At 37.5% G+C, this 27198-nt stretch overlaps 2 protein-coding genes across 3 annotated transcripts in view; both read right to left on the bottom strand.

Moving 5' to 3' along the window:
- Nucleotides 1–941: 941 nt before the first annotated feature.
- On the bottom strand, nt 942–23899 carry Sec24AB (Protein transport protein Sec24AB). The gene is made up of 16 exons (XM_076114116.1): nt 23721–23899; nt 22003–23518; nt 18612–18714; nt 15261–15387; nt 12684–12871; nt 11860–12013; nt 10711–10868; nt 10344–10417; nt 9826–9977; nt 9158–9311; nt 8583–8758; nt 8283–8393; nt 4856–5040; nt 4206–4414; nt 3747–3983; nt 942–3300 (listed from the first exon to the last, which is right to left on the bottom strand). Exons 2-16 carry the CDS (start codon nt 23505–23507, stop codon nt 3189–3191), a joined length of 3645 nt encoding a protein of 1214 aa, XP_075970231.1. The 5' UTR covers nt 23508–23518; nt 23721–23899; the 3' UTR covers nt 942–3188.
- Nucleotides 23900–24678: 779 nt separating this feature from the next.
- Nucleotides 24679–27198, bottom strand: part of Lk6 (MAPK interacting serine/threonine Lk6 kinase) — a 74080-nt gene continuing 71560 nt past the window's right edge. For both annotated transcript variants that reach the window (XM_076114114.1, XM_076114115.1), the window contains 3 exons: nt 26470–26691; nt 26152–26345; nt 24679–26039 (listed from right to left, as the gene is read on the bottom strand). In XM_076114114.1, coding sequence (XP_075970229.1) covers nt 25748–26039; nt 26152–26345; nt 26470–26691 — 708 coding nt within the window. In that variant the 3' untranslated portion in view covers nt 24679–25747. The remainder of the gene's footprint in view (nt 26040–26151; nt 26346–26469; nt 26692–27198) is intronic.

The raw sequence follows: 27198 nt of genomic DNA, 5'->3' as shown, positions 1-27198 counted from the left end.
CATACTCAAGGCGTAATCCTCTTTTGGAAGGAGACTCTTTCCCACCAGCAGGACAGTAACGGGTTAAAAATGAAACAAACGTCCGTGTTTCTACGTGGATTAATAAAAATGTGACGTTTACATACCGCTTAATAAACTTTTACATTATACTATGATTTTACGCGCAAATATTGTGAATGTTAAAAAAATATAAATGTGAGACAGCTTTAAAGAGTACGTTGACCAATTTAAATTCACTTGGTCATTGCAAACTGGCATATAGAAATGATTAAGATGGTTTAATGTTGCCATCGTTAAGTCTGACTTATTATTTGATGACTATAATACGGAAAAAATGAACTCTATGGCATTAAAAAAATATTTCCATAGATATTCTTCTTCTAGGTACGCTGACCATTAGCTTTCGTACTCATCATTGCGAAAAATAACAAAGCGCGTTATAATCTGGAAATATGTTCTTTATCTTTGTATTGCTGTAATAATTGTGATTATATAATTGAATAGTGTGAAGCATTGCCTTGTTAAGTGAACTATAAACGATAATCGAAAGTTATAATACTATAACAACGACAGTGATAAGTCTCGAATGAATCGCTGAACGTTTGAAAACTGTGTCGTATGTGCAACCTGCAATAAAGATAACTCATTATATTTATGAACATGTTTTCTTCATTTCATTGTATTTGTGTGGGTGATGTTTAAAACAAGTGAATTTTCGAAAGAATTTTCATTTATGGTAATTATATTAGCAAAAGAAAACAAGTATTTAAGACTAGATTCGAATGGAAAATTTGTAGGAAAGTTTGAAAAACGGTAAAATAAAGTATCTGCTATAATAATTGTATACGTATAATGAGTTCAAAACTGCAAGTTGCACATCAAACAAAGATCTATCGTGGTATAGCCTGAACCGATCACATTCAGTATAAAAACACGCTACCTACAATTTCATAAATAATTTTATTTAATTTACAATGGTGAAATAATATCCAATTACGATTAATAGATACAAGTTTAAAGATAACTACGTACACCTAACATGGAATTAACAATAAAAAAAATAATGTATTTTATTGCATCAACGGAGAACTGATCCGCCGCCAGTGCCGACACGCCCTAAGGAATATGTAAAAAAATAAAACATACCAAATATTTGTACACAAATCATGAATAAAGGTATCATACAACCAGTCAATACGGAACAAAATATACGAACATACTTTGGAATTCATTCATTTTAAATATATTTATTTCCTTAATGATAAAAACGTTACTTCGAACTTTCGTATGCTTTGTCCCGCTCGCGCATACACCATGCATGCAAAGGCTTAAGATAATATTTCTTAACAAGCTGAGTGACAATAAATTCTATCGTTTACCGAGCTTCAAGTCGTGACTCCGACATAACTTTATTGCTTTATATTTCCCATAACACAAACACCGTATTATCTAAGAATTTAACATTCCGGTAGAACCCAGTCGATACTTTAAATAAAAAGACATGGTTCCAAGAAATAAAAATATATTGAAAACATCTCGGAACAGTAGAAGGGCTCTGTAGTTAATTGTCGTCACTGAATAATTGTAACATAACATTGTGATAACATAGTATTGGCAATAACTGCATTATGAAGATCACGCGTCGTTCATACAGAGGGATTTTACTGCAAGATCCAGAATTACTCACTCTTTTGTAGAAAGTATTTGTACCTCCACATCTCCTGCGAAAAATAGAACATTCTTAGGCGACCAAACCGCCTGAAAATTTTCTTTATTTCATAGTTTGTCTCGAGCATTGTCTTGAGTAAAATCCACTCTTCATAACAGTCCAACAACGACACTACTAATACTTTTACATATTATATAGCGCTTCTGGCTCGAGTTCATACCCATATATTCGATATTGTCTCTTTACAATACACATTTATGATAACTCATTTCATATAAATAATATTTACCAAAATTGATGTCACACAAGGATCAGAATAAATCATCACTGGAAAATGTTAATTCACTGTTTTTGGGGCGATAAAAACAAATCATTATAACGTGTAGTAGATATTTTGTATAAATAATAAGTAATGTGAACACAGTCTGATTATTTTTTCGATACAGTTTTAAATTGCGATTACGAATCACAAATAATTGTGACTACTCGTCGGACGCTTATAACTTTACCTAGTAGAAAACGATCGAGGGCAAAAAACTATATGGTAGGTTAAGTTATAGGCATCTTTAGTATTATAGTTCACTTTCCAACACAATTCATAGGGAATCTCTGAAAGTTCGCAATCCATCGCTCGTTCATATTACTTATTATTTACAAGCATAATTATTCGCAGAAATACTTTTAACATATTTCGTAACACCATTATTGTCTGTTGCTAAAACGACATAATATTATATCACTTGCTATATCTTAAACATTATATTATATTAACAACATTTCAATACTGTCACTATTAGTTTTTGAAATAAATATATAATTTATAGCCTCATGTTATATAACGATTGTTCGATGTTGATCGGTAGAGAGAGCTGAATTCTGGTGGCCAGTTATTTGTGAAAATTTATTGTTTCGAAGGCCGATTGTCCTTAAGTTGTATAAAAGACCACTGTAATTTATATTTTGTTTTTATAACGATGACGATAAAACTACGAACTGTTTCAAAATAGTTTCTGTGAATTCATATTTTAGTAACAAAATCGTGAGCGCATAATTTGGGCTTCAATCAAAACCATATTTCACAGTAAACTATTTCAAAATAGCGTAGTTCCATCAGTCTATTGTGATCCACTAATAGATATTTTTGTGCTTTTTAGCTAATCAGTCATTGACGAACAATACGCCAAACTGATGATATAAACCTAATCGTGATTTTTAACCACACGCTGCAAAGCCAAACACAACTGCAGCACCGCGCGATGGACCACCTTAATTTCACTTAATTTTACATTTTATTACATTAACTGGAGTTCTAAATGGAGAATTTTGTTTGAACCACTACCACCAGTTTTCGAAACTCGAAAACCAGAAGTGCTACCAAATTCTTATCGTAAGTTAGGGCAGTGTCGTGTCGTTCGCGGACGAACCGCAACTCACTTCATTAGCTAACACATCGAGTACCTCGTCCGATCACAAGGGACGCGCGGTCCCGTCTATAAGTCACTGTGACGTCACTCTTCACTCATTTCACTTGGGTTTTGACGTGTTGTAAAAACTCGTAGTAGGAGAACGCCGACTCCACTCTATCTTCGATTAGGCGTTCCGTGAATAGAGTTCGGTTTGGCGAGTTATCTCTGTGAAAAAAACAATTGGTATGTTAATGTACTGATGATATCATCAAATATAATATTTATAGAGTTTAAAACTGCGTGTATATAATGAAATTTCAAAAAGAAAAATATGTCAAGTAAAACAACAATCCATAATATAAAAAAGTTTAGCAGGGGATTTCAGCTCATTCGAGAAAAACTAGTGATCATAACTTTTAAACTCTCGCGTTGCATGTTTAATGTATAATAGAAAACGGGAATTAACGCGAACACGCATTTTACCTTAAAATGCCTAACCACTGCCTGGGACCACGGCGAGTGCAACCTGCGCCGAAACGTTAGGCATTTTAAGGTAAAATGCGTGTTCGCGTTAATTCCCGTTTTCTATTATACATTAAACTAGTGATCAGTTTAGGTCAATGAATTCGTTGAGCGTATTGCCCCAAAGGTGGTATTTATGTTCGCGGTACCTGAGCACGAGTATGTCAGCGGCGTAGGGCCGGTCGTCGTTGAGCTTGTCGATGAAGGCGTGCAGCAGCGCGCTGTGCTCGGTGTCGCGGCGCGGGAGCGCGCGCATCTCGTCGGGCAGCTGCGAGAAGGCGGCCACGCCGAACGTGTCGGACAGGAAGGCGGCGCTCACCGCGTGGCACACGTACAGGATCATGCTCTCGCCGTCGTCCAGCAGGTACGCGCCGTTCGAGTTTATCCTGCAATACCAACATTATGTTATAGTATTAGAACAATAACAAACATTTTCAAATAATATTCAAAGATACACCAGTACCTTTCCACTAAAATCAAAACGGGAACTTACATTGATGATGTGTTCAGATAAAAAATTTAACACGTTCAAAAGTCAATATGAAAATAACCCTTATTGGTTGCATTCATTGAAATAAAACTACACTATTGTATATAGGTAGATATACCTCTCGGCAGTAAGCTGCAGCTGCGGCGGGTCGGGCGCAGTGTCGTCGTCGTCGGCGGCGGGCTGCGGCGTGTGCTGCGCCAGCGCCGCCACGCAGTACAGCGCGGGGTACACGGCGCGCATGAGCTGCGCCAGCGACGAGCACTTGAGCGCGCACATGTCCGCCACGCGGTCGTCCAGCCGCGTCGACGTGCCCGTGCGGAACGCTTTCTGTGACACGGACACACGACAAACTTAGTTATATATTTAGAAATCGTTTTCTTTATATAAGGATGCGTGGGGTGAACATTTAAAAATGATCGCTACTGAATCACCGGACTATATAAAAACTCTTTAATATTGTAAATATCAATCATAGTCGCGGCATTCACGATTGCACATCAGGTACATTCAAGCTTAACAATAATCAAGCCGACAAAGGTATGGAAGTCATTTTTATGAACTCATGTAGAAAGAGCAGATGCACCTGAACATACCTATCTTCTTCAGAATGATTGCAAACAAAGGTTTTATGTACGATTTCTGAGGCACATTTAGTTAGTTCACAAACTGTCATTTTTATATGAGTTTAAACGCAACTGAACACTGACTCAGTAACCGGAGGTTACGCGATTTTAACATAATATCATAAGAAGCATAATCAGTACTCACCCTCTTGAGCAGCGCGAGCAGGTACAGCGGCAACAGTCGCAGGGAGGCGGGCGCGTGCAGCGCCGCGCTGCGGTCTCCGGCGGGCAGGTTCTGCGCCAGGCGGAAGGCCGACAGCGCGTCCACGGCCACGTTCATCACGGCCTCGCGCGCCTCGCCCATGGACGCCGTCTGGCAGCGGTCCACCGCTAATACATACATATACTCATTAAACTACTTCAATCTTAAAACAGGCCTAGTCCAACAACTTAGTAGAAAGCCTTGTATGAAATTGTCGCGGCTGGCGAAAGTTACAAAATTTTAAACATCAGTGACCTGCAAGTGCAACCTCATGCAGATATGCCTATTTGATACAGGTACTGTTTTTTTGGAAATACACGGAATTGTCCACTATAATCTTGATAGATGTACTTATACTAAATTGTCGAACTACATACGTCAATTCATCTCAAAAATATAAATTGTCCTACCTACCACCACGTGTACGACATTTTTTTTTAATGCATACGTTGGTTACGTAGACGCCTTCGTATACATCGATTTAAAACTGTGCAGCTGTTTGTGAAATATTTATAAAAAGCTCTTAGCATATGAACTTAGACGCTATATACAGTGTGTGGCGTAAATAATGGATAATCCTTTACCAGCGGATGGGCGACCACCCAACTGATCTAAAAATTAAAATTTATCTCTGGCAAAAGTATCATAGTTTTTGAGATTTTGGCCATTTTGTGTGTTTTTTAAGAAAGCGATTTACGCTCGTTCTTTTTGATGCTGTGATCACAATTTAAGGCTTTTTTTAATCCGTTTTTTGCAAATAAATCCTGAATAGATGTGCTATTGAATCTAAAATTTTGTTTTGTTATTACTACTTGTTTTTTATTAAAATTATGCATTCAAAGTTAAATTTTATAATCTTTCACAACTTTTGTGCAACTTTGAGCACTTGTGGTGAAAAAAAAAATGTATGGTGTCTTTACTGCCCACGCCATAAATAATTTCTAAATTTTATAAGAATTCTAAATTGGTATAACATAAAGCATTAATACCGATTATTTTCAAAATATTACAAAGAACTCAAATTATTAACACTTTTGCCGGTCGACTTATTTTATTTTTGCACGCTAAGCGCGTTCTAGATTCAATAGCACATCTATTCAGGATTTAATTGCAAAAAACGGATTTAAAAAAAGCCTTAATTTGTGATCACAGCATCAAAAAGTACTGGCGTAAATCGCTTTATTAAACACACATAATGGCCAAAATTTTTTGCAAATAAATCCTGAATTGAAGTGCTATTGAACCTAATATCTTGTTTTGTTATTACTACTTGTCTTTTATTTAAACTATACATTCAAAGTTAAATTTTATAATTTTTCGACACTTTTGTGCAACTTTGAGCACTTGTGCACACAAATGCTCAAAGTTGCAAAGTGTTGAAAAGAAAGAAAAAAAAAGGAATACAAAACATCTATACTTATAATAAATCAGTAGAGAGTTCAAGGTCAGGTTTTTTCCTGTCTGTATGTTACGCTATCACGTAAAAACTACCGGATAGAATGCACTGACATTTGTTATATGCATAGAATAAGTAGTGGAGCAAGTATTGGGATACTTTTTATCGCATAAAATTTCATAGATTTTTAGAAAATTGAATAAAATACGTAGAAATCGTTTGAACCTGCGTTTCCCTAAAGAGACCATAGATGGCATTGCAATTCATTTCACAACATTCGCATATGGTTAACGCGGTGCCTGCCGTATCGATACCTGTTGTTAGCACCAACCAATAGATGGCGTTATGGTCAGCAACACAGCATGTTTTTCCTAATTAATTTATTTTGATTGCTTTATAGTAAAAAAAAATACCTTTAAAACAGGCTATACATTTATAAGATTTTCAAACATAAATGTTGTATGATATATTAAGTACACAAAAATGTCGGTTTACGTGGGTCCGGTGCGCTCGGGATATCCTAGATGGCAAACCGAGTAATTTCGTTTGTTGTCGTTGTTCGCCGCAACTAACATATGGCGTTGCAGTTCGTAACACATAACCAAAAATTGGTTGCATTAAGGAAATAAATTGCATAGATATGAAACAGACTATGTGGTAAGTTTTAAAAAATAAACAACGGATGATATATAAAAAATAATTACGGGTTACGCGGTTTCGGACGTATCATCGCAAGTATACATTATTACGCGTGTGAAGAGCTCCGGCGCAGATAGGTCTGTCTGTAGCTATAATAATATTCTGAATCCAGACGGGTAAGCAATGGTCAGTCTTTAATAGGGTATTATATTTTACACTGTAAACTGGTACGGATACTGACGAGAGAGGAAAAGAAGGTAACCACAGGATATCAGGCCTGCCTGAGCCTGTGTCACATTGTGTGTCCCTTTCGTAAATAACCATTAGATGACAAAGAGTTGTTAGCATTTTTATGTGTAGGTGTATCGAGTGCTTCGCAATTTGCGTGCTCAAACGAATAAGCAACAGTACGAAATTCACGCGAGCGGAGCCGCACGGGTCAGCTAGTAAATAATATTTAAATAATAAAGATAATTAGAAATGTAAGGAAAACTAATCTGTTGACAAATAAATCATTTTTCATCAAATTGTATAATACATTATTTTGAAATAGACTTGGTAGAAGCAGCACAGTTACAAGCTTTTTTATCATCAAATTAATCTTTAATAGTGTAATAACCCTACAGACATGAATATTTGAAAGCAAACTTAGCTTAAATTAAACGCGCTTAGCAAAAGCTTGCAAAAATAAAATTAGTCGACCGGCAAAAGTGTTAATAATTTGAGTTCTTTGTAATATTTTGACAATAATCGGTATTAATGCTTTATGTTATACCAATTTAGAATTCTTATAAAATTTAGAAATTATTTATGGCGTGGGCAGTAAAGCCACCATACATTTTTTTTTCACCACAAGTGTTCAAAGTTGCACAAAAGTTGTGAAAGATTATAAAATTTAACTTTGAATGCATAATTTAAATAAAAAACAATAATTAATAACAAAACAAGATTCTAGATTCAATAGCACATCTATTCAGGATTTATTTGCAAAAAACGGATTAAAAAAAAGCCTTAATTTGTGATCACAGCATCAAAAACTACGAGCGTAAATCGTTTTCTTAAAAAACACACAAAATGGCCAAAATCTCAAAAACTATGATACTTGTGCCAGAGATAAATTTTAATATTCAGATCAGTCGGGAAGTCGCCCATCCGCTGGTAAAGGATTATCCATTATTTACGCCACACCCTGTATGTCTTTCTCCTCGTATCGTTCCGTTTTGTGTGACGAATCACATTATATATATTTTTTATATCTGTAGTTTTCTTCATAGTTTAACTGTATTACATTAACATACTTTATTTAACTATGTATAACAGTAGTAAGCAACTTACCCATTTTACTGAGTAGTCCTATAATACACTGTTGGTCGGCTGAATGTAACACGTCAGATAAACTGCTCGCCGTCGGCAGCGCTAACGTATGCACTCGTATCCGTCTTTCACCTACAAAAAATACAACATGTTTTAACATTTGTTTTTATCCTATAACAATCATTAGTGTCACTCATGTCTTAATTCTACAAATTGATGACTTAATTCTTTCAAATAACATCTCTGTTTTATAGAAAAATAATCATAGTGGGCTCCACACGGCAGACCACTATGATTATTTTGCGTCAAGTGTGAGCGTACCTTTACTGCTGGTGTAGAGGAGCGCGGCCTGGAAGCAGACCTGCTGCAGGTCGGCGAGCGACTCCTCGATGGTGAGCTGCATGCCGAAGCCCGCGTCGGGCGACACGTTGGGCAGCGACAGCAGGTCCGTGGAGCGCACGAAGAAGTTGCCGTGGAACGTGTGGATCGTTATACCCCTGCAATAACAACATGTTAGTGAAACTAATTTTATTGAGTACGCTACTGCATTGTATAATAGCCTAATATGCGGCATGATTAGTAAGTAAAGCGATTGTGAAACTGGTAAGATCACGTGATCAGTGCGCACGCGCATTGTTGCGTAGTTGTTGATAACCATCTATTGCAGACGATTCAGGTGGCGTCAGATAGAGGAATATTTGTAACGAGGGAACATATTAGTTCGTGACTTAAAAGGCCTATGCGGGAGTCGTTGATAAATTCAGGTATCTTACATAGCGATCAATTTTAACTCATGACACAAATAATTAAAGTACAAGCACTAAAAATCAACACACGGAAATGTTGATGCGACTATAACATTTTTATATCCATTCCTAGTATGTACAAATTCATACCTAGTACACCGCACCCTCATGACAGCTTCGAAACCGATCTTCCTAGTGAGATATCTCGTGAACATTCTGTTGAGCTGCTCCGCCTGCCACTGTCTGACTGCGCGGAACAGCGGGATGTGGTACACTGTCCCCGCGCTGAATTTACTCATACCACCTAGAAATAAATAAGGGAATGTTATTCCCGAGGAAAATAGGTTCTCAACGCGCGTGATAACGCCCTCTAGCCGGCGCTGAAACTCTTCGTAGGGAACGGCGGTGAATCCAAAGACAAATGATATATACCAAAGAAGTATAAAATTAGTGTTACTATTATGTAAAGGGGGCGCTGGGTTTATTTTTTCCATGAAAGGGGCGGTAGGCCATAAGAGGTTGAGAACCTATACTACAAAATCAGATATTATAGTGACCCAATTTTATATGCGTCGCATTGCATTCTGCATTAGTTTTGCAGTGTATTAAATATGTAGGTACTCGAGCTTGTCCGCATTCTTATTCGCATTGTATCTCGCATCGATACAATTCATAACAATATCTCCATAATCATCACACATTGTTAGTTTTCACAAAACTATGTTGGATGATTTTAAACTATTTCAGAAACTACTGACAGAAACTCGGGACTCTGTTTAGTACTTGTAACATGTAGTATACGAACAAATAATACTAACTAAGCGTGGCGAGGTCAGCATACTGTGAGTTGAGTAGGAACAAGTCGACGGCGATCTGCGCGCCGCTGCAGTCCAGCGCCAGCCGCTTGTAGAAGTCTGTCGCGGGGTTCAAGTGAGCCACGTCCTTCGACGACCGGGCGTTCGGGTCTTCTCTGTCAACGTAAACAACATAAATAAATAGTAATATAAATATCGCTCGACAACTCATACACGGTCATTTAATTCCAAACTAAGCTGAGCTGGTACTATGGTAATCAAATAACTGATAATAATGCTTAAAGTAAATCAAATCAAAAAATAAATTATTATACATTGCCATGCATTTGCATTTTACTGTGGTCTTACTGAATGTACACACACTTTTATATTCAATAACTTATAATACTATAAATACCAATATTGACATTTAAAAGAATATTCATTACTAAGTCGCCCAATAGTCCGAATTCGGCTATAATATTATTTTAAATATCAATATTAGTATTAATATTAATTTGTAATTGTAATACAAACGTTACCTAGGTTGTAACGCTCCGGGTCCAACATTAGGTAGACACGTTTGGAATACTGTGATGCGACCTCCGGTCGGCGCCTGTAAAGGAGAAAAAGAACGAATTTATATCGTAAAAACGTCAATTTTGATAGTTGCCAATGTAAAGACGATTGCCTCTGAGGCGCGGTCGGTAGTGTTAGCGATTGCCGCTGAACGGTCTCGGATCCCGGGTCGGATTTTTTTGCTAATGCTTTGTCAATTCAACAATCAAGTCAACAATACGTGACTATTTCAAATACTTTTTAAAAAGTTTACGAAATAAAGGATATTTTGAATTTGAATCTGGATTTTTTCTCAGAGTTAGGAAGTCGAGGTGGCAGGCGAGCACTCACCATCAGTTTGTACGCCGCCTGCAGCGCGGCGCCCAGGGCGCAGGCGGGCGCGGCGGGCGCGCTGTAGCGCTGCGGCAGCGCCGCCAGCAGCTCGCGCACCAGCTCGCGTCGCTCGCCCAGGTTCACCAGCAGCGACGACGGCGACGGCAGGAACACGTCTGGGGGGGAGACATCGTACACTATTAGGCGCTGTCACCACGGGCGAGAGAATCGCGACGAGTCCGCCCTCGTATCGTCGGACGATCTCCACGAACGAGCGATAATTCCGCCGCGTATCGTCGCGAGTCGTAACGGAATCGCAGAGATTCCGCGGCGACTCGTAACGGTATCCCCGCGTTTTCCTTGTTTAAAAAGCTTCTCGAAACGAGAGGCAACATTGAAAATAAATGACGCTGCATTTGACAGCGCGCTCGCTACGCGCTCGTCGCGATCGCGCGGCGGACTCGCTGCTTGTCGCGGCCGACTAGCGACGATGTATTGACGTTTCGCACGCTCGTTGACACTCGTCGTATCGCGGCGATATTATCGCCATGTGGAGATGGTTCTATAGAGAGTGTATAGAAATACGTGGCACGACGATAATATCGCAGCGATTCTCTCGCTCGTGGAGACAGCGCCTTATAGATTTAAGCCATCAAACGACACTATAAAAAAGGTGATTTTAAAGCGAACCGCGGCAAAATTACTAGGTTAGAGACGATTTAAAATCAGTTCTAACGATCTGCGATTACGAAATTGCAACTCTTTATATCTATAATCGGAATAATGAAATGCGAAAATAAAACAGTGAAAGATTCAAAGCGCAACTGAGTCACGGAGAGAAAAAACGCGCTCGGAGCCGATTGCCTACAAGAGACGATGTATACGCACATGATTTGACCTACAAGTGGATGGTACTTGATAAACTACGGTAAATGATAAACATTTATTCTATAACTAGCGGACCCGACAGATTGTCCTGCCTACACGTCTTTAATTTGAAAATTTTACACCTTTTTTAATAATCTAAACTATTCTCAAATCCCCTTGAATACACACAAAAAAAATCATCAAAATCGGTCCAGTCGTTTAAGAGAAGTTCAGTGACATACACACTAACAGAAGAATTATATATATAAAGATATCAAACGACAGTTATTATGTACTGACCGTCAATATCCAACACCGTCATCTCCTTCGGCCTCGTGAGTCCCTCGCTCATCAAGTAGTAGTGCACGTGCGCGTCGTAGCAGATGAACCCGATCTGCGTGCGCGCGTCGCCCGGTAACTGGTCTAAGCATGTTTTTAACGTGTCGCATACAACCTGCAAAAATAAGATAGTTTAAACTGACTTATTATTTATTTAGTCTACTACAGTGTCTCGCTTTCAGGTCTCTTCTGTGACTTTCCCGACTTCTAGGCCGCTTACTGCGTTTTTTTTTATTTATTTTGTGACGTCATACTCCGGCAACGTCGATGTAGTGATCAGTGAAAAATTACGTGTACATTTTTAATTCGTAAGTACTACTTAATTCAATAGTTCACTTAGAAGATAAAACTTAAGCAAATCGTGCCATTTGAAAGGCAATAAAAAAGCACTTTAAACTTTTATGCGATATTTAGTACGTTATGTAAACCTAAGTCACGTACAATAAGACAAAGAAACACTGTAATCTAAAACCATTAAATTAGGGTTACAACTAGGCGAATGCCACAAAATATAAGTGAAGTTTAAACCGTATGCTGCACTCAGACTAAAATCGTAGACAAACTTTAGCCAAGCTTTAGGGAAGATTCATATCTGACGGAAGATGCGTACTTAATTTGTATGGGCTTCGCACTGACGCATCATCGGTTGAGTGTGAACGGTCGAGTGCTTTTCTATACATTTGTCTGTTCTGGCGTTGCGCGATCGACAATACGCGACGTATTTTCCATCAGATATAAACCTTCCCTTAGGCCTCGTCATTTAATATACTTTTGTTATTCCGTACCTGCAAATACCCGGACTCTCTTGCTAATTGTGAGACGTCGAACAGGAACAGATAGACAGCGGGTTGCGGCGGTCGCAGCATGTACTCGCCCGGCGCTATGAACTCGATCGTCGCAGATTTGATCTCCGGCCGGCGGGACGGGTCGCCGTATGACTTGCTCACTGGGTCGTATTGGAATTCTTCTGGCACTGTTTAAAGAAACATCTATATAAATAATTTCGTCAAGGGGTACGGTAGGACTCGATCGAAACCTTATATGAATAACAAAACATACAAAAATATAGATTTCGAGTCGACATCTATATACATATTATATCCGGATTATGGAGATTTCGTTAAATTCGTTTCAGTCGTTGGCGTTTGTTGAAAATGTTGTTTTTGACAAGTGCTGCCATAGCTACAGCAATCGTCGTGATTGCCGAAGCAAAATTTACCCGAGCGAAGCCGGATTTTCATCTAGTGCTTTAATATTTTTTTTAATTTAGGTACTATACAAGACGTAGATAAAGGCGTTTTCTGAATCGTGAATTGTCAATAAAATAGAAAAATACTTTTATGTGATCATAACACATAAAGAACTATGAGTTGTACTGATAACAGTGATTGTAGAATGTTTTGCAAAATGCTCCTACTATAGGTACAATAATCTCGATATGCCATTGATATTATTCACTATCAAGTAATATGTATATTAATGAATGAATGTTTCTTAGCATTGAAAATCATGATTACATTGGTTATAAATACTGTAGAAAATTTTGAATAATTGTAAATTATACGCCTTTGCACTTCTTGCATTTTTTTCAGCTGTTTAAAACGAGGCTAGAACACGTGTATTATATAACAATAAAGATTAAAGCCAATAAATAAGTTTGGTTCAAAAAAGTGCTAATTTATATTTATACTTTATGTACCTGGCGGAACAAGTTTTGTATGGGATCGATCGAAAGTTGTCCCGGACGAAATCAGGCCAGTCTGCTAGTAAAATATAAAGTCATAAACCTAAATATCCGTTTCCAAAAGAATTATGTGAACAAGTAACGAAAAACAAAAGATAAACTAAGTATTTTTTGCCATTTGCAGTTTCTTGCTGCAGTCTACGGTACTATTACCAAGACATCATCTATACTAATATTATAAAGCTGAAGAGTTTGTTTGTTTGATTGTTTGCTTGTTCGAACGCGTTAATCTCAGGAGCCACAGCTCCGATTTAAAAAAAAAAACTGTGTTAGAGAGCTCATTTATCGAGGAAGGCTATAGGGTATATATCATCACGCTACAACCAATAGGAGAAGAGTACAAGTGAAAAATGTTACGAAAACGGGGAAAAATTTTACCCATTCTCTCTTAAGTGACGCAAGCGAAGTTGCGCTGGTCAGCTAGTATGTCATATTGCAAGTAAAAACTGGTTAATAAATTCAGGCAACAGATAATCTACCGGCACAATTAAAAACATATCACAAAGACATCGATAACTTAATCTTAATAGTATTGAAACATTAAACTAATTTATTGATGAAGTAATGCGAAGATAAGGGCGATAACGAACGATTTATTGCTCGTTTAATTTGTATAACAAAATAGTAGGTCGCGCCCGTTGCTTTGTTTCATTATTTTAAGGAAGATAAACATGATTATTGGAAATGAATTAAATAGTATATTTGTGATTAAGTTTGTTTTATTGTTCTTATTGTCTGAGTTCTAGCATCGATGCAATAACGAATGATGATGTACTGCGACCGCATCGCTGCTCAAATCGCAGTGCGCAAAAGACATTATAGAATCTCCTATTATAGCAAGAAAACCCGGGTAGTGGCTGTCTTAAAAAATAAACTAAAATATACCACAACCAAATACTAAAACTATTAATTATTAATTTTGATAGATTGATATTAATATATACCTAAGAGTTCTTATCTAAATATCAATCCATTAAAATTAATAATTTTCTCTATAAATAATTTAAGTGAGTCATCATTACATTACAAATAGTAAACACCACATACTTCACAAAAAAGCACCGTATGCAGTGACTAATTAATATAGACCGATAAATTCAATAATTCCTAACAATGATAGTATAATATCGGTGAATTATTAACACTGATTAACACAATGACGTGAAATTGCCTTTGTAACAAATTGATAAATCCGGTTCGCGGTTCGCTTCGTGAATGGCAGACTACAAATTGTCAAGAGCAAAGATCGTTTGTGTTGCGTCAATATACTTATTGGGTGAATTGCAATTTGCATCGGACGTCTTACTTTAAAACTGCGATGAGCAAAAATCAAAACAGTTTTTTTATTGATGAAACATTTAGTGCATTCTGTATACTTTCGGGCCATGCTAATAAATAAACAACAAACATAAAGTACAGAAAAAACCTTAGAATGGCAAAAATATTATAGCTGAAGAAAATCGAACCCACGACACTTGACGCATCAAACCATTATGACCATTGCTACCCAAGTGACGTCACAAGCCTTTAAACAAAAGTACCCGCACCACACGTCAGCCTAATCTATAACCTCATTAATAAGTTAAATTCGTAGATAAGTAATGTAACTAATACTCACAGTCATTGACCCTGTAGCACAGATTGCACTTCCATCGCTTGGCGTCGACGAAGTACACGAACGGGTTGATGTACGTCCGGCACGCGCGACACCGCACTATCGTCGTGCATTGTATCACTGGAAGATGCTGGAATATAAACAAATATATTATTAAAACCTGTCAATTTTACTGGTTAAGACTAACGCCCGGCTTCTGAGATACATTTAGCGATTTATCTATTCAATAGCGTTAAGGCTCATATAAAATGACAGTTTAGTAACGTAAGTAACGTAACGTAAATTGTAGTTTATCATTTTAAAAGGGACAATAATTATAATTAAAACTAAATAAAAATGTTCTAAACTTTTCTTACTATGTATACCTGAAGTTTTATTATGAACAGTCATAATTCGCAGTTTATAATGTAATTCCATTTAATAGGAGGCATCTTATTTTCGTATAGGGGGAATTGTGAGATGGGAAGAGAAGATATCACACATTATCAATTCTGTAAGAATGTGCAGGTCGTGCCATATCTAGAAGGCAAAGCCAACAATTCAACAATTGCAAAGAGAGTTAATTTCTTTATGTTAAGAATTTCTCGAGACCTGTCCCTCTTTTTCTTTCACTGATTTATAAAAGAGTGTTGAATACAACAGCAACAATAATTCAATGTCTCAAAGACTTAATTCGCTATATTGAGTTACATAAAGTTTGCATAATTACTCCAAAATAATGGGTAGTGTTATAATAGTATGTTCGCGTGATGAATATTGCTACGTAACGCTTATGTATGATACCTGTGAAGTTTCGGTCGTTACGTCATTATAGTAAAGGCGATTTAGAAAAAAGAAGTAGTTATGGTCGAAATGTTATACTTAAAAAAACAAGAGTAGTATTAAATTGAAGAATTGCGGATTGTTTGTCAGTGCCATTAGAATTTAACGAAATTTCCATAATCTGACTTTTGCGGATATATGTATGTTGTCTACTCAAAATCAATATCTTTTTATGTTTTGTTATTCATATAAGGTTTCGATCGAGTCTACCGTACCCTTTGACGAAATTATTAATAAAGATGTCTTGGCTAAGTCATAAATCATTGGTGCGCTTGTCAAACCTAAGATATGTACAGTCTAACTTCACAAGACCACGCAAGAACTGTGTTCTTCTCGATGCATTATAACATGAAATCTCTTTATTGTATGTACAATGAATATATAAAGAAAAAAGAAATTTACGAACGAATGTTAAATAAAGATACAATTGGCAGCCTTATCGCACAATGGCAATCTCTTCCAGGCACCCATTGAATGGAGAGATCTTTATGCAAATAAAATAAAAAGAGAGCAGTTTATATATTTCATTATTAATATTTTATTCATCATTCATTATATTTCATTGTTCGAAAAAGATATACTTACATAGAACATAAATATTTACATATAAATAGTGGGAGAATATATATTATTATGTTTTGAAATTATGTAAAAAGAACGAAATTCTGCAGAAAAGAATGAAAAAGCAGGCAAAAAATGATTTACGTCGTTATATTTTACCTATAATATTTACAGTTTCTGTGTGGTTCTGAAAAAATCCTAAAATGCATTTTTCAGGCCTGGCAAGCGCACCGACATCATACTGATTTTGTTTGTACGTCTGATCTTTAATATTCGTTCTTTAAGGTAAAGCTACAATGTTGGGTTACTTTTTATACTTTTATATAAATAATTATTATAAAAAATAAAGAAAATACTTTCCCTCTCGTGGACAATCGATCGAGTCAAGGCAACTTATTTGCTTTGGAGTAAAGTATAGTACCTATGTAGATGATAACTTAAAGGTCTTTAAACAACCTTCAGAGAGTGAAACTAGCTAAATTTATAGACTTCCTGTAGCAATTTTATCTGCCGCTAAAAGTAAAAAGCGTGAGTGTACGTACAAGTTTCACCGTGTACAATTACATCATTTTAAATTCCTTACACACGCCACAAACGTTCAATGTTATTGTTAAAATCGGTCAAGGGTGAGACCTCACAATGAGGATACCACAATCAATTATTTGTGAACAACTTTTATTTAACGATTTGTATTTACCGAATTTTGTGAACGATAGCATAATCTGAATTTAAAAAACATATTTTTTGAGTCTATAAATATGAAGTAGGGTAACTTGTTTAAGGAAATTATTTTCAAGGATTGCAAGATTTTTATATTTAGTTGAATAAAGAGCAACGTAATCAACTTACGAACAGTGATAAGTAACATTACACATAACATGCTTACTGCATAGCTAATTATACAGTCATCACATTACAAACGAGTCTTTGGCGTATCACAACTCACAACGAAATTCACCATTAGTTAGTCATTCAACTGTTTTTGTCCCACATACACATAGATAAAACCTTCTTCAGTAGCGCGATTCTCTACAATCGGTACAATCGAGAATCGATTGTCATTTAAAAAGTACTGCAAAAATAGTTCTTACGGTGTCCGCTAGAGGCGCTGAACAGATTTTCATACAAAATTTATCGCTAGTTAGCCGATTGTCGATAGTCGATAGTGGAGAATGCGCACTACCGATTTGTAAAACAACCTAAATACTAATCTATATAAAAAGTTACAAGTGTAAAAAGTAAAAATGTTAGAAGCACGTGACCGCACGGTGCAGTGGCTTTATACAAATGAAGTGAACTGTTTCACAGAAATTATGCGTATTGCATCGCTGATTTACCTATGTATGCGACTGACAATGTGATTCTGAGATCTAACGTGCTCATTAACAGTGGTGTCGATAACCCATGGTTCATACTATAAATAAACCGTCATAAAATAATGTGGTATCTATATATGGGGAAAGGCTTGATTTTATGTATGTATGTGAAATAATGTGTAGTCAGAAAACAAAATATATGCCAGTCTTGGTTAAACTTCCAATCCAATTAAAGGTTAAATTGACAGTAGTAACTAATCAGACTATAATTGCAAAGAAGAATAAACCTAATAATTTTAAGACCAGCATAAGCATTTTAAACCGGCACATTATTTTGAATGACTATTATATTACAGAGTCTTGTATCATGTGGTATCAAATTACTGGCGAACTATGTACTATATCAGGGGTTCCCAACCCTTTCTTAGTACGAGACCATTTTTATATTATTCTTGTTAGCAGGGACCACTATGTAAGTATATCAAAAATAAAATGTTTTAATCAACTTGAAAATGTTACATTTTGAAACCATTCGTGGACCATATTTTGACTTCCGCGGACTACTGGTGGTCCGCGGACCACTGGATGGGAACCACTGTACTATATGAGTCACTATAGGAATAGAGGTATATTATTGTTATAATGTTTCACTTACGTTAAGATCTTTGAAGGGGTGTATTAGTATACCGAGCGGTAGTCTTGACTTCTGCAGTAGACTGTTCGTCTCCGGTATACGATTCACAGTACATCTGAAGATTCTGTAAACAAAATGTTCAGGGTGAGTATTTAGATAAAGGCAGATATGCAACATAATACTTATAAGAGAGAACATTTGCGAGAGATACTGACGATACTGACTGACTGACTAAGATGAAAAGTAACACAGAAATACTAATATAGTGGCGTTTCTGGTCTACTCTTAAGGGAAGAAAGACGTGATTTTATGTATGCATGTTTAACATATTACAAACATCTATGTAAGTAGTAAAGTAGTAGTATGAGTACAAGATAGCATTCAATTAGACGTTTGGTTGCTAGGCAAATAATTAAGTAGACATACTGCTTATAGTTTGCTGCACTTAATTAATAATTAACTAAGAGATACTTTAGAAACATTGGTTGTTATCGATATCCTAACAGATGGGGAGAATAGCCAGGATACTCCGGCTTTCACATAAACTACCATCATGTTAAATCTTTAGCTACGGCAGTTGATAACTAGAATATACTATAATTTTCATTCAAGAGTGATGGACAACGAGACATATTAATCTCTAACACTATCTTTAAATAAACAAGCCAATCACAGACAAAACATACATTTATGTCTCATACATTTATTAATAGTATAGTGGGAAGCAATAATATGTACGCAACTTCCACTTTTCAATAGCAATTTTATCAATTACAGTAGTAAAGTTACTTTTATTTTCAGCCCTTTTTTGTGTCCCACTGCAGGGCAAAGGCCGCCTCTTTACCTTCCAAACTACTAATGTTTATTAACTTCAAAGTAATTTAACAAACAGTAAGTATGTATCGGTTGTTGACTAAAAGCAATAATTCAATTGATATTTTGATACAAAAATAGTATTACTGGAAATGTAAGACTGTGGGACAGTGAGTACATAGTTTTGCTTGTGACTGTACCTATAGTATTACTGAGGTATCCTCAACATACCAGAAACCAATAATATTTATATTATCTTAACTTCTTTCCGAGGAGCGTACCTATATCGTAATCTGTATAAAAACATTATTATTATCATTCGCGTTTCGTCGCAAACGTCATCGTGAACTTGAGAGTTATTTACACAACACCTGAGAATTCATTAAACATTACTTGATACATGATGGTTGGAAGATAGCATAAGGCTTGCTACACACATGTCATATTTGATTCGACCATATTTATCGAGTAACAAAACCGACTCGACTCACTTGTTCGGCTTGTGTCGATCGGGTTCATCTACACATTTTCGGTTTTGCCGCTAGGACGTTTATTGCTGTAAACGAACATGTGTAGAACAAGCCTTACGTGAGATTTATAATTACGACATAGGTATTGTAAAGTTTTGTGTATCTATAAGCATGCGGAAATCGTCTCAACTTCCTGTCTTCACTGATTAATCTAGATAAGGAACTGAATACCTTATTATGTGACTTTTATGACTTGTAGTTAAGTAAATTACATTGGGCAGTGATAATTATGTTTAATTTTGAATAAATTTTAACATAGTTAGCTCTCATCTCATTAAACTTTCCAAACAAATAATTTTATCATATTACGCTTTTGTTAATAACAATTTGGACAAGTCACCATTCCTTGAAATCAATGTTAAACCACTTTTTCTATAGACAAACTATCGCGTAAAAACTACGTGACCTTCTTTAAAAAAACGTGCCTACTGTATCATATCACAGATTATGCAATGTTCTCCAGACTACATTTATCAGATTCTGATAACAACACATCTTTTGTGTACCCATTTAACTTCACTGTAGGGCAATTTAGAAATAAATCACATTTTACAAATTGAATATGACTCATAGGTCATTTGAAAGAATTATGAGTTAAACCAGCAGCCCGGCCTGACTTTGTCTGAGTTTATAGGACAATTTTATCCCATTGATCCCATTTCCATGGGAATTTGAATCCCATAGAAACCTTGTACACCTATAATCATATTAAAAAAGAATTATCCAATTTAGTTGTTAAAAACTCAGACGTACATTTCATTGGTTCAATTTTATTTATATAGATGAATCATGAGTTGATTCTTTTAAATCTCATTAGTTGAATGGTATTTGAAAGAATGCTTTCTAACATCCTCAAGAATAATATTTTAGTCTATTATTTTTAAACAATACATCTTTAGATCATTTAGGAAACTTCATAGACAGTGGAGTAGCTAGGTAGTCTACGTACAAAAGTAAACTAGGGCCCTATACAGTTAAGCTACAAGATACAATAAAAAAATCAGGGTCCAAGGGCCCTCTAAGCTCGGAGGCCTTGGTGCGCTATACTACCTAGCCGTGCAGCTACACCACTGTTCATAGTAATTACTCACACAAACATTTCTTAACTTTACAAGAAACTTCTTCATATAAATGATATAGAGAGGTGCTATTGCATACAAACATAAAACTCTAATTATGATATTATAATATGTAACTTTAAAATAAATTTCCTTTTCAGGACTTACACAATAATAAAGTAATTAGTAAAATGTGACCACAATAACTAATTAAAATACTAATAACTCAAAATAAGCCTTCAAGCCCATAATGTACATATCTGACCACAAAAACAAGGTACGCAACAGTAGGTTAATAGCCTTTAAAAGAAAAACTTGTGTAAACAAAGTTATAGGGCAGTGCAATGTCATTATACATGCTTTTTGTTTTATAAACTTCCTTTTATATTTATAAATAAATATGCAATAATTTTATCTATATGTTTCAGGATTTAACAGCTTATTATCAGCCTAGCCTTTCATCCAACTATATTGGAATTGGCCTCCAGTGTCACCGGATGCAGCTGAATACCAGTATTTTACATGGAGCGACTGCTTATCAGATCTCCACAACCAGGTACTTGGGTTATAACATGATACCCTTTGGTAAAACTGGTTGTCAGACTTACAACCTACAACTATAAATTATTAAACATGCAACGCAAGAGTTTAAAAGTTATGAGTTTTGACTATTGTTAATGACTGTCAAAGATTTCTGAAAATGTATTTAACAGTATTTATGTTATTTGTAAACAATCCAGCATGTATTGAGTGAATAATGAAGTACTTTTAGTATTAAACCTCAAGTCATTCTTGAATTAGTACAAGGAAAACTATTCTAATATGATTTTATAAACAAAAAAGACATTTATACTGTTGTGTTAATTTAAGGAAGTAATAGATGCATTGTTCCTTGAACAAAATCATTTACCCATATTAGCATTAAATAAGTAACCTAGATAATTATTGCTATGCTTTTAAAAGTAATCTGATTAGCCACAGGAGAATAAAATAAAAATATAGAATACTTACTCAGGACTACAATTAGGAGACTCTGCAAACTGATGGCCGAGTTTAATCTCTGGAGGATCCTCAGGGTATTCTGGCAGTATGTGCTTGCATTGTAGAAGGTCCACCATATGATGACCCCATAACTGGTCAAAGCCCTGTTTTGTCACACTCAACTGACCCATCTGCTGTGTCAGAGCCTGAGTACCATATTGCTGGGGGTACTTCATCATATTCTGCTGTGGAGCCATTGGTGGTTGTTGATGGTTCACATAGTTTCCAGGAGCCATTTGTGGATATCTATTCTGCATGTTCCCTTTTGGTGCATTTGCAGTAACAATAGGCCCAGGAGGTGGCCCCATCTGGTGTCCCATTGGAGGTAAACTCTGTGGGCCCATTGGCATCTGAGGTGGAGGTGCACTTTGAGGCCCACTGAATGCATTTGGAGGTCCCATTTGAGCCGAAGAAGGGCCAGGTGGACTCAGAGGGCCTGATGGACCATTTTTATACTGTCCTGGGTATGTCTGCATAGGTGGCCCACTCAAAGGCGGACCCATAGGGGCCGCACTAATTGGTCCCTGTAACCCACCAGCAACAGATCTGGGTGGCCCTATCAGCTGTTCCGAGGAAGGAGGCAACGATGGTGGTCCACTTGGATGAGGGCCATTAATACCAACTTGTCTCGGAGGACCAACTTGCCCTGTTGGTGGTCCACCATAGCCCGGCATTCCAACAGGGGGCCCACTAACTGGAGGCCCAGGAGGTAATGGACTATTCCTAGGAGGTCCCGTGAGAGGTGCATTAGAGAATGGAACATTAGGTTGACTTGTTAGTGGTCCTGGAGGCTTCATTGGACCTGATGGTGGTCCAAAGGCTGGATTTGATACTCCTTGAACAAAACCAGAACTAACAGGTGGCTTGCTTCCAGGAGGAGAGCTAAAAGCACTTGGAGCTCCAGGGTATTGATTTAATGGGGGCCCACCTGGACCAGGCTGAGGCATAGGTGGGCCATTCATTAGAGGTTGATTCATTTGACTAGAAGGAATTAGAGGTGGTGCATTGTCATTGATTTGACGTTGTTGAGGTTGATAGTTAGGAGGATAAGGCGTTGGAGAAGGATTAGCTTGAGGCACAGTCCTAGGGCTGCCAGATGATAGAGGGACTTGAGGAGGTAAAGGGCTTGACAAAGAATTGGGAGCTGTTGACATTGGAGGCCTCATAGGAGAAGATTGCAGGCCATGTTGCACAGGTGACATCATCCCAGATTGGTTGAATGCAGGAGAACTGCTTGCACTCTGACTATAGTTGTTCACATGTTGTACAGCACTGTTCTGAGCCACTGGCGCCGGCACATGATGAGGACTGTTTGAATTAGGATCCTGTTTTATTCCTCCATATCCTGGTGGCAATTGGCTCAATGGAACATGACCAACTGGCTGGCTGTGATTGAACGCTTGCGGCCCTGCATTAGCGTTCACTTGAGGTGGCCCAGGGAAGTTATTATACGGATTTGGTGGTAAATTGGACATGGCTTGTCAATCTGGAAACATATAACTGCGCTCTAATATAAACCTCAATAAGAATAATGTTAAAATTGCCAAAGCAACGTTGCGCAGTAACTGTGTAGTGTTTATATTGTGATAAAAGCACTGATATTGACAAGGATTTAATTAAAACATGCTAATTCACTGGGACGATGACGGATGGGCGATGGAAGGGCACAATTGATCACCATTACTTACCGCAGTCAGGACGAAGTACAGACAAAAATAATTTCACAAACACTTGTGTATTGTTATACCATTCTCACATATTATCACAGCATGTAAAATAATGTAATTAAAATATCCAAGGAAGAAAAATACGACCCTGACTTACGTGGCCGAGCGATTTGAAGCGCCCTCTGGATTGATTTTTTGACATATCACGTCAACTAGTGACGCACCATTTTGTCATGGTTTAGTCGATTAACAACTATTATAAACCGATTCTTAGTAACTTACTAAATTGAAATACAAAAACAGAAGAAAAAGATACTCAGCTCATGAATTCAGTTTGTATAAATTATGGAAAAGTTTTTACTGACTAAAATTGCAATAGAAGTGATTATACCGAATTTTACCAATTCTAAGAATGATTTGAAAAGTACCTATGTTGAACATAATAATCAAGTTACACTTGCGGAAAAGATCTAACGTAGTGATAACATGCTCTTTGAACGAACACATCACAACAGAAACACAAAATAAAGAAAATCTATCCACGTTGCTAGGAATGTGATCCACGTTACGCAAGCATAGAGCAATTAGAATAACAGCTTAAGATATTATAAGTACCAACCATTGTTATATAAGTAGTGGTATTATAACGCATTTCTTTAAGTGTTTTATCTCAAAACAAAGTTTTGGGATAGTTATGGGACACTTTAGTAGATACCTTCTGTCTTATCTCAGCTTGAGTTTGTTTACCTCGCGGACAAAAAGTGCTGCTTTCGTTTCAAGATTTATCTTTATTTTGAATCATGCAAACAATGAATTTATCAGCTCGTAGTGTTATTGTTTGTGCTGACTTCATACCTAGTAGGTATTTTTTATATTCGCTACGTAGAGGTCATCGCACGCTGAGTAGCTAGTGGTAAAATGCTAGAACAGTTGCCGTTGACCGGGAGAAGGTATGAAGTAAAAATAAAATAGACACAAGTAAAAATTCAAACATCTGTATTTCAATGATAAGTTCATATCAATGATTTAGTCGAAAACAAAATTTTAACAAAGTATTGCGTAAGTAAAGTTTAGAATTGATTGGATAAAGCCACCGGATCACAAAATATTAATATAATTATAATTTATATTTGAAAAATATAATAAAATTTGTGTAATATAAAACGATAACGGCCAAACAATTGGTGCTACGTGTATCTTTCTCCAATCAACATTGTACGCAGGGTTACAGTCTAGCAGGTCTACACTTAACATTATTTCAACACTTGATTCTTTCAGCAATATAAAAGTATTCAAACTGATCACAAAGTTATGGCAGCTCCATGGAACCCCATGCAACACTTAACATATGTACCAACACACCTCGACTCATATATGACATTTCATTCAGTTCAGTTCACAAGTGCCCTCTCCATTTTAAACGGACAACACCAAGCAAATTTACTCTTATTTACTCATAACTATAATATTTATGTAATGATCAATAACGAGCGACTATATTACACTTGCACCTCTCGGAATAATGTCACATATTGCCCTTAACTCTCTTATATAAATATTAGCTTGATTCAATCTTAATTAATGAGATGTGGTTTTCCATCGTTGGTAAAAATGCAAAAAACAATCACATAAACAGACTAGTATCCAAAAACGCCATCGAAAATTACATAATTTCTATTTATTGCAAAGGATAGGCCACAAACTAAAGGCGATTACACGAATACATAAGCTCAATTTAGAATCGCGGATTTCATAAATCCAAAAATAAACATCATCCCCGTAATCGACACAGACGCAAAGTACGTAGATCGGCGGAACTATCTCGGTATAATACGATTTTTATCGACCGTCGCCGGTCCGCGGGAGCGCTCGCGCCCCCGCTCAACTACACTCACGAATACTCTACATATCGATAAATCTACTCAGTCGTTTGTTACTCATAAAAATATATCTTTAAAAGGCTCAAATAAAAGCGCGCTCGGGCATCACTGGGGCGGCGGGCGGCGGCGGGGGCGGGGAGGCGCGGGGGCGGCGCGGCGGAATGTTCGCTAGTGCACGGGCAGCGAGTCGGGCGCCGCCAGCACGCCGCGCCGCCGCAGCAGCGTGGACTCGGCCGGCGGCGACAGCCCCAGCGGCGCGCAGCACTCGCCGGCACACGCGCGCCCGCAGCCGGGGCCCACCAGCCCGCCCTGCCCGGCCGCCACGGCGCACGACTTGCTGCCGCGCAGCGCCGCCGGCCGCTCCATGTACGAGTAGTTCATGGAGAAGTGCTGCTGGATCACGCGGTTCACCGCCATCGCCGACTCCGCGAAGTTCGACAGGTTGCGCGCTGACATGTTGCTGTTGACCAAACAGAAGCACGCGTTAGTACTTACACTCCTTTACTAATAAAACTAACGAGTGAAACCGAAAGAAAAATTCTCGAGAGGGTCGAGTGTTTGTAGCGACTCACCGTTTAATATTGATAGGTGTCTGCAGCTGCGGGTGGTGCGCCCTGGGGTCGGCGCAGCGCAGCCACGGATGCTGCAGCACGCGCTCGGCGCTCAGACGGTGAGACGCCTCGCGGACCAGCAGCTGTCGTATCAGCTCTTTAGCCTCGCTCGATATGTCTGCCCATTCCTCTTCGGGGAACGAGTAACGACCCTCCTGTAACAACACACCAAAATACTTTTAGAATGCAGCCGATTGTTTACCAATCCGAGACTTTACTTGAGCTATTAAAGAATTACGAACTAGATAGCTTGATAAGAGAAGATGTTTCTTAACATACCTGTATCGAGGTAAAGAGTAGCTCCTGGCAAGCGCGGCAGTTCTCCCCGCGCTCCCAACCACAGTCGGAGCCGCAGTCGGCCCTGAACGGTGGGTAACCGCACAGCAGAATGTACGCGATCACGCCCAAAGACCACAGGTCACAACGCTTGTCGTAGTGATTCGCTGCCGAGCCCGCGAATAGGGACACCACTTCTGGTGCCATGAATTCGGCGCTGCCCACCTATGGACAAACGAGACTTACGTTTAATATCGAAAAAGTGTAGTGCTATCAGGTAAGAAGAGAAGCCATATTATAAGCCCTTTCCAAGACGCAATATAATAAAAATAGTATAGTCCAAGAAGGCCAATACGTACAAGATACACTGAAAGTAGCGTTCTAGAATTTTAGTCTAATAACATTTAATGGAGTGAAACTACACGATCATAATAATACTAAGCTCACACGAGCCAGTTAAGAATTATTTATCGCTAATCCCACTCCTGCAGACATTTAATATTCCAACAAACCTTTAGTAAGTAAGACAAACCACTTCATGAATTAATCTCGGCATTGCGACGATAATAGCCAAGGTTCAAAGCGAGATAATGGTAAACCGTTCGGAGCATAGCATAAAATATTCTCAGTATAAACTGTTTCGGAATGCCGAAGGTCTCGGTTTGATTATTTCCAAGAGATTACTCGGGATTTAGATTATAATATTATAAAAACATCAACGGATAAACGAAA

The sequence above is a fragment of the Anticarsia gemmatalis genome, chromosome 5, assembly GCF_050436995.1.
Source record: "Anticarsia gemmatalis isolate Benzon Research Colony breed Stoneville strain chromosome 5, ilAntGemm2 primary, whole genome shotgun sequence".
NCBI lineage: Eukaryota > Metazoa > Arthropoda > Insecta > Lepidoptera > Erebidae > Anticarsia > Anticarsia gemmatalis.
Note: the sequence above shows the minus strand (reverse complement) of the source record. Positions and strands in the feature narration are given on the sequence as shown.